Genomic DNA, 18567 nt, shown 5'->3' with positions numbered 1-18567 from the left:
ACGTACTGATTGACGGTCGGCACTTTTCGGATGTTACTGATGTTAGATCTTTTCGGGGACCAAACATTGACTTTGACCATTATCTCGTCGTTTGTAAGATCCGCGCACGGTTGTCGAACGTGCTGAAATCTTGCACAGAGAGGATTCACCAGGACGACGCGTTTCAACATTCAGTTGATGGCGTGCAGCAGAATACGCCAGAGAGCTGGATCAACGGATCGCAGAACAGCAGGAGGAAGGAGTGGAAGACATAAATGGGCTGTGGAGCAGTATTCACGGCGCCATCGAAACGACTGCGAGAGAGGTGGTAGGTACGACGCGTGAAAGACGACTGGTTCGATGCTGAGTGCCAGAGAGCGACAGATGAGAAGAACCGTGCCAGGAGCCGCATGCTCACTGCGGCTACGCGTCAGAACAGAGAGAGGTACAGGGTGGCAAGAGCTGCCGAAAATAGAACCCACCGTCGGAAGAAGTGCAATTACGAGGAGCAGGTGCTCGCCAGCGCAGAGGACAGCTATGCTGAAAACGGCGTGCGGAGATTCTATAGAACTGTCAACAGAGTGAGAAGCAGGAATTTCCCTGTGCCGGTCATGTGTAATGACAAGGACGGCAACCAGCTTACTGATAAACCGACGGTTGCAGCCAGGTGGAAGGAGCATTTTCAGGCGCTATTGAACGGCGAGGAGCCGGATGAGCAGAGCAGGAACAGGATGACAATTATGAGTGACGAACAAGCTGTGGAGCCACCGACACAGGAGGAGGTGAAAAAGGCGATTAGTGAGCTGAAAAACGGCAAAGCCGCTGGGAAGGACGGTATCCCGTCCGAACTCCTAAAAGCGGGAAGCGAGCGGCTGTACTATGCAATCCACCAGATAATACTAAGAATCTGGGCGGACGAACAAATGCCGAACGACTGGTTGGAAGGCCTCATATGCCCTATCTATAAGAAGGGCCATCGATTGGATTGTGGCAACTATCGAGGGATAACGTTGCTCAACTCCGCATATAAAGTGCTCTCCCGTATCCTGTTCTTCAGATTGAGACCGCTAACGGAATCCTTTGTTGGCGAATACCAGGCTGGTTTTCGACAAGGGTGTTCCACGACGGATCAAATTTTCACCCTGCGACAGATCCTCGATAAGTTCCGGGAGTACAACTTATCGACTCACCATCTGTTTGTGGACTTCAGGGCGGCATACGACTCAGTGAAAAGAAACGAGCTGTGGCAGATCATGCTGGGACACGGTTTCCCTACGAAACTAATAAACCTGAGTCGTATGACACTGGAGGGATCAACATCGTGCGTGCGGATAGCTGGCGAGACATCAGCCGCGTTCGTAACGTTGGATGGACTGAAGCAGGGGGATGCGCTCTCCAACCTACTGTTTAACATCGCTCTTGAGGGTGCAGTACAAAGAGCAAACGTCGAAAGAAACGGTACGATCATCACGAAATCTCACATGCTTCTTGGTTTTGCGGACGACGTCGATATCATCGGTATCAACCGTAAGGCCATGGAGGAGGCTTTCGTACCCTTTAAGAGAGAAGCAGCGAGATTGGGACTTGTCATTGACTCTGCCAAAACGAAGTACATGGTAGCTGGCAGAGAGCGTGGGAGTCCCCGTGGTGTTGGTGCTGAGGTGGAGATAGATGGGGAACGATTTGAAGTGGTTGACGAATTCGTTTATCTTGGTACGCTTGTGACATGTGACAACGATATGAGCCGTGAAGTGAAACGACGAGTTGCAGCTGCGAACAGGGCTTTCTACGGACTGCGTAACCAGCTAAGGTCCCGTAGTTTGCAAACTCGCACAAAACTAGCGCTGTATAGGACGCTGATACTCCCGGTGGCCCTTTACGGACATGAAGCATGGACGCTGAAGGAAGCTGATCGTCGAGTGCACGGAGTTTTCGAGCGTAAAGTTCTGCGATCGATACTTGGCGGTAACTTGGAAGGTGCAGTGTGGCGCAGACGCATGAATGACGAGTTGTACCAGGTATACAAACATGCTGATATAGTGAAGGTAATACAGCAGGGCAGGCTTCAGTGGACTGGACGCGCAGCCATGATGCCTGAAGAGAGAGCCGCCAAAACTATCTTCAGTAGAGAACCAGGAAGAGACCGTCGACTCCGTGGTAGGCCTCGCACGCGGTGGATGTGCGCGGTGGAAGAAGATGCACGATCTGCTGGTGTACGGGGAGACTGGAGAACGGCTGCCCAAGACAGAAGAAGCTGGACATCTCTAATTCGTTCGGCCCTAGACCGGTGAACGGTCCGTTAGCCAAAAAAGTAAAGTAAAGTAAAGTAAGTAAAAGTGACTTCATTTTATTTGTTAATGACGTTACCCTTGTGTTAAATCGTCTCAAAGTGTTGATATATGCCGATGACATGAAATTGTGCATGGAAACAAGAAACAAATCAGACATCCAACAATTTTATCCTACACAAGGAAAAGAAATCCTGAACATTCCAGTTGTACTCTTGGACATCAAATTGTAGAAAGGTGTTATCAAATTAGAGATTTAGGAGTGATTGTGGATTCTAAGTTAACATTCATTGATCACTACAATACGATCATCAATAGAACCAACAGTATGCTAAGTTTTATAAAAAGGTTCAGTTATCATTTCGTAGACCCGTACACTATAAAAACTCTTTTTGTTGCATATGTTAGATCTATTTTAGAATTCTGTAGTGTTGTTTGGTCGCCCTATTAAGACGTCCATTTCAATAGAATCGAATCCGTACAAAAACAGTTTCTGTTATATGCACTAAGAACCATAAACCGAAGGCAAGAAAACAATATTACACCACAACAATCATCCGATGAAAACTTACCGTTCAATACCATACATTCCATACCTGTCGAACCGAATCGACAAACACCTGAAAAACGAATACAAAAACATTCGACTAGCACACCGCAAAATAAAAACAGTTGGACAATTACTCAGTTAAAGACCCCGTCTCCCAGGAGCACCAAAACAACGTCATATACAAGATGCCATGCAAAAACTGCGATGCCTGCTACGTCGGAATGACAACAAAAATGACGGATTTCGCGCCAAATGAACCCGCCGTTGGCAGCACCCTCTCCGAATTGGTTGAAACTTTTTGGGTGTGAAGACATCACCTAATTAAGCATATCTGCATACTTACTTTCTACAAAATTAGTCTAGACTGTCTTCTGAAAAGGGCGAAACTTTTTTTTGCCGATTTTTTGTAAATCAATATAATTCAAAAACGGTAAATTCTACAAAAAAGTGTTCTATAAGTAACTTTTAGGAAATTGTCTGAATTTTCATAAAAAATATGGAAAAAATTATATATCAAGTCCTACACTGAAAAAAAAAATGCAATTTAAACACAATACATCGATTTAAAAAAAATCAAATATATATGAAATTATGAAGACAAATTGAAAATGACAGAAGCGTTAGTCAACTTTTCGACCGCTAGGTGCGCCACTTCCGATTTTGTTCTGCACGACATGCGAAAAAGAGTAACTTTTGACAATAATATTACCCTAATGGGTACACTGAAAAAAATGCACATTTTATTGTGAAGTGGACTCGGCCGAATGTTTTATAATAATAAAGTTTGCCTATGTATGAGGCAATCCATGGGTGGTGTTCCACGGTTTGGACGTTTGTCGACCTCCGACAATATTTTGAGTTGTAAAATAGCGACTTCCGGTGACTGGAAAACTGCCGATAATGACCAAATACAACCTAATATGGGTGTTTTTTTAACCAGAATGACGCCCAGAGGCCAGAAATTGTCTCCAAATGCCAGTTTGAAATCCAAGATGGCGACTTCCGGCTTCTGAAAAATAGCGACAAATGACCAAATATGGGTATTTCCGCGATTGTTATGATGCACTGAAGCCACAAATCGACCTCAGACAACATTTTGAATTGTAAGATGGCGACTTCCAGTGATTGGAAAAAAAACGAAAATGACCAAATACCACCTAATATGGATGTTTCTTTAACTAGAATGACGCTCAGAGGCCAGAAATTGTCTCTGAATACCATTTTAAAATCCAAGATGGCGACTTCCGGTTTCTGAGAAACAGCGAGATATGACCAAATACCACCCAATATGGGTATTTCCGAAATCGTGATGATGCACTGAAACCACAAATCGACCTCAGACAACATTTTGAGTAGTAAAATGGCGACTTTTGGTGACTAGAAAACTGCCGAAAATGACCCAATACAACCAAATATGGGTGTTTCTTTAACCAGAATGATGCTCATAGGCCAGAAATTGTCTCCAAATGCCATTTTGAAATCCAATATGGCGACTTCCGGTTCCGAAACAACAGTGGCAAAAGACCAAATAACACTCATTATGGGTGTTTCCGGGATTGTTATGATTTACTGAAGCTACAAATCGACCTCAGATAACATTATGAATTGGGTTGTTTAGCTATTCACGGATTTCCGATTTTTATATATCATTTAAAAGAGTGTAATTTTCTGAGCAAAACGTGATTTCCTTCGATTTTTAAATGAAGAATTAAAATTCGCTCCAAATCGCTACAATGACAGTTAGTATATGGGCGAACTGTCATTGTAGCGATTTCGAGCAGATTTCGAGCAGTTTTAATTCTTGATTCGAAAAGCGAAGGACAACGATAGAAAAAATTTTTAAATCACGTTTTACTCAGAAAATGCAGATCTTTCAGATGATATAAAAAACTGATATAGCTAAACAACCCAATTGTAAAATAACGACTTCCGGTGAATGGGAAACTGCCGAAAATGACCAAATACCACCCAATATGGGTATTTCTTGGTATTTTCTGTGGTCCCCGTGGTTCTGTGGTTAGCGATGTCGGTCGGCTAGCTCTCCCACACGGTTGTGATATCGGGTTCGATTCCCGATCGAGTCGAGGATCTTTCCGAGCTGGAAATTTTCTCGACTCACCACTGCGGCACGGTGTATCGTTGTACTTACCCTACACATACAAAATGAGCCAAAACAATATCGATAACGAATTCTCTCAACTAATCTAGTTCATCGAGACCGCTATTAGCCCCAAGGCTGAGCGTGCGATATTGTTGTATGGGTATTTCTTCAACCGGCCGATTTCCATCCAATATGAGATGCTCCGATACTGGAATGATACACAGGAGCTAGAATCGACCACAGACACCATTTTGAATTCTGAGATGGTGGCTTCCGGTTTCTGTAAAACGGCCGAAAATGACTAAATAACACCTATTATTGGTGTTTCGTAAACCAGAATGACGCTCAGGAGCCAGAAATTGTGACCAAATGCCATTTTAAAATCCAGGGTGGTGGTTTCTGTAAAATAGCCAAAAGGGACCAAATACCACCCAATATGAGTGTTTCTTTAACCAGAATGATGCATGGAGCTAAAAATTGACCTCAGACACCATTTTGAATTGTAAGATGGCAACTTCTGGGAAACAGCCGAATACTACTGCATATGAATATTTCCGTAATCGAAATAATGTATAGAAGCCAAGCATTGACCCTGGACACCATCTTGAATTCGAATATGACCACTTTCAGTTTCTGGAAAACAACGAAAATAACTGAATACCACCCAATATGAGTGTTTTCGGAATAGAGGTGATGTACTAAAGGCAAAAGTCGAGGATGTTGTCATTCCGATAAAACCAATAATTTCAAACGATATAAACAAATCGCAAGAAATCAATGAATTTGGAATGTTGAAAATTATTAAATTAAACACAAAAATAGGCGGGACGAAGTTTGCCGGGTCAGATAGTAAATACATAAATATGCTGGTTAGAGCAAAGCTGCAAGTGATGAATACGAAGATTAGAACTCGAGAGCAAAAAAATTCGGAGGGATAAAAAAACAAAAAAATACTTTCAAAACGAAGAAAACTAAACATTAAATAATAGTTTTTGCATAACAGTTGTTCACTAATTACGTTTGTTTTGTTGAATATCTTTTATGTATAATATAATAAAGTTTTTAAACCAATTACAACATTATATGTATCAATACTTAAATTGTTAAATTGATAGAACATTCAAGTGTTATCTAAGCTAAAAGTTGCACAACAACCATATACGACTATTGACAACCATTGTGCGGTTTCTCCTTCTATATTTTTCACGAGGTAATTGAAATATTCATTTAATTGTACACTTCGTGGCCTGATTATTGAGCTTGAGCTTGACGGCCGCACATTTCGTAGTTGCTTCCCGTGATGGATCTGAGCTAGTGAAGTTACACAGGAAACCACGAATATAGCAACTTGGGATTAGTTTACCATTTACACGTCGTGGCATGATTATTTGAATATTTCTTCTTCGTGCCTCGATAAGCTACATGTTTTATATTATCAATATTTAACTCCCGGAATGGCGTTAGTTTTACATACAAACAATATACGCACGAAATCTGCAACATATTTTTTTCTGTGGAAGTATGAAATTGAGTCAACTAAATCTAAAATTGAGTAAATTCAGTTTCGTGTGTGAGAATGTCACACGCTCACAGAAATTCAACAACAATGCACAGTGGTACAGTAAGGCAATATAGGCGGACATGAGTTTTTCGATGCGATTTTGTAATTTAGAGTAAAATTTTTTTCTAAGAACTTGTTTCTTATATTTAGTCTATTTTTTATGTGCAAATGAAAATTAGGGTGGTCCTGAAATCGACTAAATGAAAAAACTAACTTTTTATTTGCATAAATAAATGTATACATTCATCGGCACGGTTGTGGATCAACTAATTTCAAGCAACTTTCGGTATTTCTTCACAATATTTATACAATATTTGTTCTTTCAAATGATACCAAAAAATATTATTTATGTTTGCCCTAAACGGAGACATCAATATATCAAAAGGGCCTATTTTTAAAATAGTAATAGTGAAAACTCTTCATCTGTGCAATATATCGACAGTGTTTTTTCTTAAAAATTGGCGTATTTTTTATTAAAGTTACCGAAGAAAACTTTGTTTTTAAATTTGAATTGAAAAAATAGAGCGAAAAGACTGTTTTTGGAAACCAAATTTCATGTCTACAAAAAAGTTTTTTTACAAGATTACTTAGAATTAGTTGGTCTACAAGTTTGCCAAAGAATGTTTACAATTATCTATGCAAATAAAAACAAGTTAGTTTGTTTTTATTTCGTTGATTTTAGGACCACCCTAATTTTCATTCGCACATAAATAGAGGACTATGTATAAGAACAGCTTTTCACAAAAACTATGGCTTTAAACCGCAAACCAAAATCGCAACAAAAAGCTTATGTCCGCCTAAATTGCCTTACTGTACCACTGTGCAATGAGTTTAGTTACCTTTTTCACCACAAGAGGGGGTGTTCCCTGTCTGTCTTCACGGGAATATATGGGAAATTCGAGAGTGAACTATATTGTTATTTTAAGATATTTGAAAAAATGGTCATCTCTGAATTGGCTAAAATTTTGTTTGGTGAAAGACAACATTGTTGGCTACATTTCGTTCATACATCGCAACTTGAGCATATTTAAGGAAAAAAAGTTATTCTCTAAAATAAAAAATGAAAATGCAAACTAAAGCCAAGGTATATTATTTTTTTAGTGTAAAACACCTTGATAGAATGAAATACTTGTTATGTTGTGTAAATGTGTAATGTCAATAAATTAGGTAATAGTAGAACCAGTGTTTGAGTGTTGTTTTTGACTCTGGAAGCAAAATCCTGCGTGAAGCACGTGGCCGCTGTAGAACATAGGTAACCCAAACGCGGTAGGTAATTTTCTCCCGAGAGGAGTGCTGCTGCTGGTGTTTAGACTGCTACAATACATGTTTATTCTACCTGCAGAATATATGTTTATTCTACGTACGTATCTTTTACCTATTGTATCTGTTGTGATATGTATGCACGTTACGAACCTGTTTAAAAGCTTGATAAAATAACAACTTATAGCAATTGTGAAGAGAAGTTCGACTAAGTTTTGTTATCATGGATCAAAAGGATATATCACGGCTGAAATATTCGAAATGCTGTGCAGCTGTTGGTAATAAGAAGGGGGCAATAAGGATTCACGCAGTTTATCTTCAACGATAATAGAAAATACGGTCCATGGGTTATGACCACCAACTGGTCTTAGCGTCTTAGCGTTCACGCTGGCGCACGTGTTTTAGAGCACATGTTACAGCGCTCTCAATCAAAATGCCCAAAATGTACTAAAAGTTAAGCACGTAAAAGAGACAGGGCAAGAAATGTCATAGGCCAGTATGGAACAGGTATGTGGTGACCGGATTGAAGGGGAAAAGCTGGAGGGCTGAGAAACTTTCGTAATCAATAGTGTCTTGAAAATGTCAAACTAGAGAAAATAAGAAGCACTTAGAAAGGAACGAATGTTTGACGTTTTCAAGATACTATTGATTATGAAATTTTCTCAGCTTTCCAATGAAACCAACAGAATTGAGCTAGCTATCATACTTCTTGTACAAGACCTCGTTAAAGGCAAGCATAACCGGAAACTGAAAAAGTGAACAACTCTGCAGTAGTTGAATTTTGGCCTTATGAGTAGAAGGATTTTTTCATCAAATTAGGTCCTCTATTACCCCTTAAAGAATTTCAGGTGAGCTCCCTAACACCCTGTATAATCAAGTCTATATATAATCGAATCCTACCCAAATATAAGTACAGTGTCGTTTCGCTTATACCACGATAAAAAAAAATCGCGTCATATATTTGAAACATATTTATTTCATGTTTTTTGCAAGTGTTAATGTTCATATGTGTTTGAATGTTATGTTTTAAATGTTCGATATAGTTTCACTGTTGGCTACCAGGAAATTTGTTGTTTAGAGTGATAAATAAAACCGGTAACAGACTATTTAAAAAGCGTTTTTTCTTTAAACGATTCGATTGCATACCATTGAGTTATCCAGCGTGTTGTGCAATAGAGAACTAGATTTTGACCAGTCTATTTAAAAAAGAGATATTCTAAGCCAGTTTTTTAAATCTATTTGTACGTTTATTACTTTTCCCAATACGCGAGAGTTTTTCGACTCAACCACGATTTGTTTTTTTCATCCCCCGTGACTTGCATGCACAGACTTAATCAGTGCAGCGAAAGTCGTGTTATGACTGATACATTGAATTTTCGAGTGTTCCGAACTTTTCTACATGCACGAGATTTTCGTTCGTAGAAAACGTAGAATGCTGTTTTCGACGTATAAAGATTATTCACGAGTCCCAAAAAATCGTGTAGAATACTGTTCCTGCCGCTAGTGATATGCTGCAGAAGTACGGACATAATAAAATGTGGCTTGAAATAAAAACTATCAGATTTCTTGTATAAGTATGTCTAATTAAATTTATTTTTATTTCTAATTCAAGGTTGAATCACAAAGAGATCTTCTCTTATGGGTCCTACATAAATACAAGAGTGTAATTACAAAGCGTCTAGATGAAAACATTGACGAGGAACAGGTTACCCAACACCAGACTTCTAAAACGCAGATTGAAGTTGAGCGATTAGAAAAAAAAGAACGAGCCAAACTAGCAGCGCAACGACGCGCTCAAATTCTTACTCAAATTCAAAATGCACAGAGAAATTTCATGACAACAAATGCCGAAATGTTCGCAAGTAGTTGTGATACCGAAGATACAGCGTGCAATAGTAGTATGGATTGGCAAGTGATAACTGAAGAATCAGACGAGCAAGCATGCATTGGCGCAAACAGAATAATTCAGCGGATGGATGAATCTCGATTTCGATGTATTCTTTGCTCTGAGGAATCAGCGGTAACCAAGAAAGATGAATGCATGGTATATGCCGCTTTTGTTCAGAAATCGAGTGTGCTTCTTCGCTATCAAGAAACAGATAGCCGTGGCCAATTGAAGTTTTTAGAAATTAGCACTCATCCGTTGCCACACGTTGGAACATGTGGGCATGTAATGCATGCTTCTTGTTTCGAAAAATATTTTAATAATGAAATGATTAAAGAAAACCGCCGACCATATCGAAACAGGACACCGGTGCTTTTCGATATAGAAAAACGAGAGTTTCTATGCCCGCTTTGCAGATATTTGAGTAACGCCTTACTACCATTATTACCCTCTCTTGGAAGCTTTAACGAAAATACAAGTTTTTTGAAAACTGTTCCTGATAAACTAGAATTCCGTACATGGATTGATCTAATGAACGAAATCATCAATGATTTGAAATGTTTAAATAACAACGAAGTCGAAAGTCAAGATTCAGTAGATGAAATCATGAGGCAGACAAAAAACTTCTTCGAGGAAACTGTGATAAATAAATTGGCGTCCATTTTTGATATTACGTCCGATACAAATATATCGAATTATACATCGGTTGTCAGTGATTCGATTGGAGAATATGTTGATAAATTTTGCCATGCAATACATGCTGTAGCTCCATTTCCGACAACTACGAAGAATTTTGAAGAATATCTGATAACATGGTTATCTTGTTCATACACAATAGAATCATTGGAAATGATACTGCGTGCTACAGATAAACCGCTTAATGGAGAGTTTTCTATAAGGTAATTTTTTGTCAAATATGTACATGAACAAAATTTGCGAATTTTCTTCTCAAGCATTCGCATGTCGATACTCGATACTAAAGAGTGACCCATATCAAATTGCACGGCGGAAAACACGCTGTAGAAAATTATTCATGGGGATTTTCTCTTGAAAATTTGGATAAAAGTAGTATGGAGTGTATTGTTTACACTGTATTTTTATCGTCGTCAGTTTTCCGAAACTTGCAAACAATGACGTCATCTGAAAAGCAACATCGCAGATTTATTTTGCGCTAAAGTAAAAATGCCCTAAATGACCTTTAATTTATTTATTTCGTCAGTAGGGTGGTCGGTATTACCGACTTATCGAAAAACCGGTATTTCGGTATCCATAAAAATTAAAACCGGTAAAACCGGTAAAAAACCGGTATTTTTATTTTTTTCGGATTAATACAAACCAGGGGTGACTCGTGGTCTTTAGATCTACTTTTTCAACTACAAAATTCTTAAAATCATAGTTTGGGGAAGTAATGATGATTGTCCGCGAAAAAAAAAACGCAAGTCACTCTCTCTCTGTACTATTTACAAATAAAACTGAATAATAATTAAAGGGTGTCGAACGCAGGGTTGATATTTGTTGACACTCTTGAGTGAAAGTGAAATGAAGCATCCATAAACGTTATTTTTTACAATCCTTTCAGAGTTCTCCCTTCCCCTTTTTGCATGGAAGTGAACTGTCAAAACACCTCATTATATTTCATGCGATGAAAGCAAGACAACAAATTCAGTTTATCAGTTAACGAAGATTGTCAAGGCATCGGTCAGTGCCAGTGAAAAAATGTTTCGGTGAGGTTCATTTTGGTTGAGTGGACTGTTTGTTTTTCTTTTTCGCTTTGAAGTGAAGATCATTTGGTTGGATTTGTCGTCAAATTTTATTCCGTAACCGTGAACGATGCGCGCGACCTATTTCATCTGAGTATAACAGCACGTTACTAGGACGAAAATCAAGTGTATCTGAAAGAGTGCTGCGATCATTGGAAGTGAAAATTGAAAATGATTGGCTATAATTTTCGAAGAATTTTGCTGGGGAAAATGACCTTTATCGGCACTGGTCGAACGTCTCCGGTAGTGGTTTTTTTCGGCCGGTTTTCTGCCGCAGTCTTATGCAAAACCTGCCGAAGTAAGCCACTGCCGAAGACGTTACCTACATAAATTTGGATTAGAAATTTATTTTTTGCTTAGCGTCTCAGGTTGCACCTATGTATGGACGTGTCGCTGAATGATTATGTTTTTGCATTTATGAGTATCTATGCTGCATTAAGATCCAGATTTTTTTTTTGTAAGATTAGGACCTCTGCGACCATTGTTCCCTGGGCTTGGTGGTTGAGCTCCTATCTCGGGTTCTTATAGCTTTACGGAATCCTAAGATGGAGCCACAAAACTATCGTATGAGAGTTTTGACAGCCCAAGGGCGCGTGCTCCCGGGTGGCGGATGGGAGCTAAGGGAGATGATGAGAGTCAGATACCTATGTTGTAGTCTTTCCTACTCTGATCTCGGTAAGCTCCTATGTGAGAGAGTTTCTTAACAATATTAATTAACACTAAAGAATTTTTCTCACACGTGGACCAGACCACATAGTGTAAGCTCTTTTCTTATCTATATCCATGAATGCATTACAGTCCCACATGATACTTCGTTACCTATTAGATAAAATGAATTAATGCTTTTACTTTTTTCTGGCAGTGTGACTTATGCATTCATGGATGGACTGTAGTTAAGCGTGAAATTAAATTCTTCACTTTTTATTATTAGTTCCATGTGCAAAGTTGTATTGTTGCATGTAGTATTATTTAGTAAACGTGTACGTGGTTTCTTTATCGACTACATCGTTCATATATACATTCTGTTTCATTTTCCCTTTTCGTTTTTTTTAATATTTTCATTTTTTTTTTTTATTCCGAGTTTCATAATAAAATTTCGAGTTTAGATCGTTAGATATGTATTGAATTCACCAACACAGCGAAATTTGATCAAGGAACCACAGTTATTCGTTTTATTTATTAAGCTAAGTATTATTTTATCATGTCTGTTTTTGTTTATTGATTAGCATATGTTGTTATTATTATGTTCCGTTTTTTTATTATTTTAATTGTTACGATTATTATTGTTATTATCAATATTTTTATTATTATCATCATTGTTTTTCAGCATAGTAAACTCAACAAACAAACAGATGCACATACATTTACACACACACGCACTCACACTTACACACACTTATTAACCTTCAGAGATCCTTGCCTTTCCTTATCCTTCGGCAGTTAACTGACTAGTTATAACTCAGGGGTCTTGCCAAGATGCTACCTAACAAGACAGTATTTTTGCAACTTGCCCAGGGTTATTCTAGTTATTTACACAGAATTTAATTGACCAGCTGGTTACTGAGGCTGTGATGCCAATCCTCTTATCACTGGTATAGCGTGAATGGTGCCTCATAACTCATAACACTCAAACTATGATTTTCATAACTTGTAGTTATCTGTTAGGTTCAAAACCCACGCGTTGCCTCTGTGAGTACGAGTGTGTAAAGAGATTAGCTGTTCTACTTGAACAATAAATGTTTTGCTTCATTGATAGAATATTTATTATTGATAGAAACACTATTGATTACGAAATTTTCTCAGCACTCCAAGAGAACCAACATGACTGAGCCAGCTATCATACTTCTTGTGATAGACCTCGTTGAAGGTGAACATAACCGAAAACTAGAAGAAGAGAATAACTCTTCAGTAGTTAAATTTTGACCATCTGTGCAGAAGGATTTTTTTCATCAAATAGGGTCCTGAATCATCCTTGAAGGATTTGATTAAAAGTGAGCAACCTAACACCCTGTATACATCATCATGTGATTTTTAACGCCTACCTAAGTAAGTAGCATTCATTAGCCTAACAATGATTTATGAATATTGTGACAATTTTTTTTTCAATTTAAAGAAAAATGCCGATTTTTTCATCTCTCCAATACCGGTATTTCGGTAATGAAAAAAATATCGGTTTTAACGGTTTTACCGGTTTTTGTTTTACCGGTAGACCACCCTATTCGTCAGTCAATGTAGACTTTAATTCTAATGCATACGTTAATCTTAACCCATTCACCGCGGGTGACGCCTTATGGCATCACCTGCCATATAAAATTTGATAACAGTTTAACAACTATACTTGAAATTTCTAACGATGAAAATATTCTAAAGGTACGTTTAGACTATTAGACATGTCGGTCTGATTGTGACCACTGCAGAAATCGGAAGTGTGCTCGATTTACCATTCGACATACTTTGTCGAACCCGTTTGTATGGCGGTGCTCACACTGCTTGCACAAGTCGAAAGGAAGAACTGCCAAATGAATGTCAAATGAATTTTTCCTCCATTTAAATAATTGCCAGGACACAAAAAAAGAAAATGATGTTTGTTATGGAAATCCAAAACAACACCATTGAACACCATACGCCGCTTTAGTGAGCCCCTTGTTCGAAGAAAGAAGCAGGCAAAAGCATAGTTTTATGTTCGTTCTGGAAACACTTATTTTTTCTATTTCCGCTGTTTTTCATCTGAATGCATTTTCTTTCTGAAATAATTACCAATCAGGCTGGAGGAGATGGATATCTTCTGATTCTAGGTGTTGAAAGAAATACTCAACTAGTCACTTTGATAGCCAATAAGGTTCTGAATATTTTTATTCCACCTATTCGCTACATGACCGAAGCTCTTTTATATTCTCTTTCTTGCTTTCGCTCATTCTCTTGTACTCTGAGCGAGTTCTCAAGCGTTACATTACTACTACAATTCCTTCACCCTTAAATTCAAAAATAGTTCTATGTTTGAAAGTGTATCAATTCAAAATTCAACAAGTTTTACATCTAATTTTTCGATTGCACTTACATGCTAAACCAATAAGGAATATATACAATAAAAATTTAAAAGTCTCCTGCTTTTTCGATTCTACTAGTTATAGACAAAATCACTTCTACGTTTCTTCATTTTCCTTTTGGGGCGCCTTGTAATGGACTTGTAATGGATCTACATAATCATGCTGAAAATCTTGATTTGTGAAAATGAAAGAAACCGCTGGGTAACCGTAAAAATCTTCGCTAGAGTTAAAGTCAGATTCTGGTTCTTCATCTTCTCTTTTTCGCTTACTTGTATTACGCGTATCGATACTTCTTAATGAAGCCGGTGACAAAATTAACGACGAAATTGGTGTTTCTTCGATTGATAGAGATGACGAAATTGGTGCTTCTCCGATTGATAAAGATGACGAAATTAGTGTTTCTTCGATTGATAGAGATGACGAAATTGGTGCTGCTATTAGGTTCGATGACAAAATAGGTGCTGTGGCTTGGGTTCTTCATATCGTTCATAGAGAAAACTAGGATTCCCCTTTGTTGGGTCGACGAAAATTTAAGCTGACGCTTATGCGCCAACACAATCCTTCCCCAAGAGAAATCTGAAATGTACGTCAGAAAAGGTGGCTTGTACCCACTTCCTGATATCCTTAGGGTTAACATTTTTATAGAAAATTAAATCTCCATTCTTGAGTTTAGTAAATGCATCAGGATTTTTGTGAACTTTAAAATCAGCCAATATGGTCTCCTCATGCGAGTTATTCAAATTGTCCCTAAAATTACTTCTAGGGTTAACTAAGTCCAACCTGGTTTGCGGTTTATAAGAGAGAAGTCTTTCATAAGAAAATTGGCCAAATCTGTCTAAGCAAATGTTCCGGTAGTTGGATAGAAAATACGCCAGTTGCTCATCAATGTCCAGCCTCCTCTGGATCTCTGGATCAAGAAAGAACTTTTCCAATACGTCTTTAACCAGTCGTACACTTCTTTCTGCCTGCCCATTACTCTTCGGGTGATACGGAGGGCTTTTCATGACCAAAATTTTCTGTTTTTCTAAGAACCTCGCCAAATTGTCTGAGTTGAAAGGTGGTCCCCCATCTGTAACCACAACGTCCGGTAACCCGAACCTAGCGAAAATTCCTATTAGTACTCTTAGGACCTGCTTGTAGGTTGTACCGTACCGCATGTATTCCAGTTCGATCCATTTGGTATAACTGTCCACAACTACAAGAAAAGTCTTTCGGTCAAAAAAAAAAAAAGAAATCTGCGTGAATCCTGCTAAAAGGTTTTTTAGTTGATATCCATTTTGAATATGGTACCGGTTTGTTGATCGCAGTCATTTGATGGCATATCACGCATCCTTTAACGTAGTCTTCCACGTCCTTATTTAGTCCGAACCAGTGACTGTTCTTCGAGCTAGTTGCTTGATTTTGCTTATACCTGAGTGGTTCATGTGAAGCATTTTTAAAACTTTCTTTTTCATACTTTCAGGGATTATACGCGGTCCTGGAATAGGACACAACCTTCGACTTCTTCAAGTTGTTGGTAATGAGAGTACACTCCTACAAAACGCTTCTCTAATCTCTGAGGCCAACCATGTTTTAAATATTTCAAAACTATCTGAAGGGACTCATCCTTTGAGGTTTCTTTTACCACTTCTTTGTAGTCGATTGGAAATTCATTTGAAAAATTGAGGTTTTTACCATATTCTTGGGCCAACTCTGGGAACTTCCTGAGGTAATGGAAAACGAGAGCAGAAATCTGCGTTTCCCATTCTTGACGATGGTCGATATACTATATCATAGTCGTATATAGAAAGTTCCATTATGTACCTTTGTAAACGTGTTACCGAAATAGTAATTTTGCCCTCTCTGCCAAAAATACCGATTAGAGGCTTGTGGTCGGTATAAATCGTGAAATGCTTCCCGTAAAGAAATCTATGGAATTTCTTTACGGTACTTACAATTGCCAAAGCCTCCAGGTGTAAAATAGGGTACTTTCTCTGGGCGTTATTTAAGGAAACTGAGGTAAAGCTGATTGGTCTTTCCTCCTCCTCAATAGAATGAGCAATAACACCTCCCAACCCATAGGTACAGGCATCTGTTACCACTACAACAGGCTTATACGGATCAAAATATTCCAAAAGGTTTTGTTTCAAAAGAAATCCTTTACAATCGTCGAAAGCTTTTTTGCACTCTTCATTCCAAACAAACTTTGTGTTCTTCCTCAAAAGATTGTAAAGGCATCTGATGCGAGCGGACAAATTAGGGATATATTTCGAGTAATAAGTTACAAGTCCTAAAAATGCCTTAAGTTCTGAAACGTTCTGTGGAGCTTTCGCTTCACGGATGGTTTTGACTTTATTGGGGCAGGGAAGCAAACCCTTATCTGTCAAAACATGTCCCAAATAAGGCAATTGGTTTACAAAAAAAATGCATTTCTCCAATTTAATCTTTATGTTCGCTTTGGTTAATCTTTCCTAAACCAAATAAAGCTTGTTTTCACAGTCCTCGAAGTTTTTACCCGCAATCAGTACATCGTCCAAATAACACGTAACGTTTTCCAAACCTTGGAGAACTTGGTCCATGACCTTTTGAAATATTGCTGCACTAGACGAAGCCCCTTGAGGCAATCTGTTGTACGAGTGAAGGCCCTTAATGGTATTAATTACCATGAACCTCCTCGAACGTTCAGTAAAAAGCAGCTGGGTGTAAGCCCCATCAAGATCCAAAGAACAAAAAATAGTTGACCCAGAGAGAGAGGCAAATATTGGGGAGCAAAACTTTATTTATTGACGCTTTACAGTCAATCACCAAACGGATACTTTGATCCTTTTTTACTACAGCTCTTACCGGTGAAGCCCATTCGCTTGCTTCAACCGGGGTGATGACACCTTCCCTCTCTAACTTTTCTAAATAATCAACAACTTGATGACGTAAACGCAAAGGAACTTCATAGGCCTTGTTAAAAATGGGTGTATCTTCCTTTAAAAGCATATCTCCCTTATAATCAATAATTGGACTAGAAAAATCTTTGGTAAAAATTCTCGGGAACTTACCCTTCACCTTGTCTACAATCGATTCAGTATCGGTCAATCCAACATTCTCAACTGCCAAACGTGTTCCGCCATCCAGAATAGAACTCGCCCAACCAAGTGCGGCCAACCAACGGTATAAAATTGTTCTCGCAGCTTAAAACCACCATGCTAAGCTGCTTTCTGTTCCCAGCGAGTTTATTTATTTAGTTTATTCATTTGTCGTCAATCATAAGTAGACCATATTAATTACATTTCATTCTTATCTTACTAACCTAAAAAAAAATATTTTCTTAAGTGTAGTTTTGTTCATTGTTACATCGATTGATTCACAATATTGGTTATAACATGACATCATTCTAATAAGAGGTAGAGTCGTACAGCAACGCAAATTTTACCAACTACCTTAAGTCTGTTTCCGTCGATTACAATCAATTTTTTGTTGCACCGTTGTTGGTCAACATTTGTAAAGCTCCTCTGGGATCCCGCTCTCCGCTGAACCCCAATCTATCTCCATTGTCAGACGCTTCCTGTTCACTAGCATCTCCACATAACATGGTTCACTAATATTGTTGATAGATGAAATCATATAACAGGGCATGCCGTCATCGTATGTTGAATCATAATCTTCCTCTTCATCAAGATCTTTCTTCAACCGCTTCCAAAGTCCTGATTCCTTGGAAGTCGATTGCTTTGGAGAATCTATAAATTTAACACTTGATTTAATTTGACTTTTTCTAGGGCTTTCACCATGCAAACGATAACAAAATTTCCTGGTGTGTCCAGTTTCTCCACAAAAATTGCATTTATAAACGGGTTTGTCTGTATTACCATTTTTTTTGGTTAAATCTGCTACTGTTCCTATTTTGGCGTGGTGACGATCGATGCCTATGAAAACTACGGCTATGGGTACGGAATCTTTTTCTAGACTGCGAAATATCGTTACGCCGACCTAGTCTTGCTACTACACTCACGCGCCCATCATCATCCGGCTTGAGCTGTTTTGTTCTAGCAGCTGAAATTTCCGAGTTTAAAATTGATCTTTCTGCCTTTCAAGCAGACAAATCCTCTTCATCGCACAATCTTTTTTGTAACTGGATATCGTTAATGCCTATAACAAGTATGTCGCGT

At 38.4% G+C, this 18567-nt stretch overlaps 1 protein-coding gene across 1 annotated transcript in view; it reads left to right on the top strand.

The window, feature by feature from the left end:
- LOC129718617 (E3 ubiquitin-protein ligase UBR1) overlaps positions 1-18567 on the top strand; it is a 504745-nt gene that overhangs the window by 438835 nt on the left and 47343 nt on the right. The window contains exon 9 of the mRNA XM_055669553.1: positions 9352-10523. Within this exon, the coding sequence (XP_055525528.1) occupies positions 9352-10523 (1172 nt within the window). The remainder of the gene's footprint in view (positions 1-9351; positions 10524-18567) is intronic.

Source organism: Wyeomyia smithii, chromosome 1 (genome assembly GCF_029784165.1).
Source record: "Wyeomyia smithii strain HCP4-BCI-WySm-NY-G18 chromosome 1, ASM2978416v1, whole genome shotgun sequence".
Classification (NCBI taxonomy): domain Eukaryota; kingdom Metazoa; phylum Arthropoda; class Insecta; order Diptera; family Culicidae; genus Wyeomyia; species Wyeomyia smithii.
Note: the sequence above shows the minus strand (reverse complement) of the source record. Positions and strands in the feature narration are given on the sequence as shown.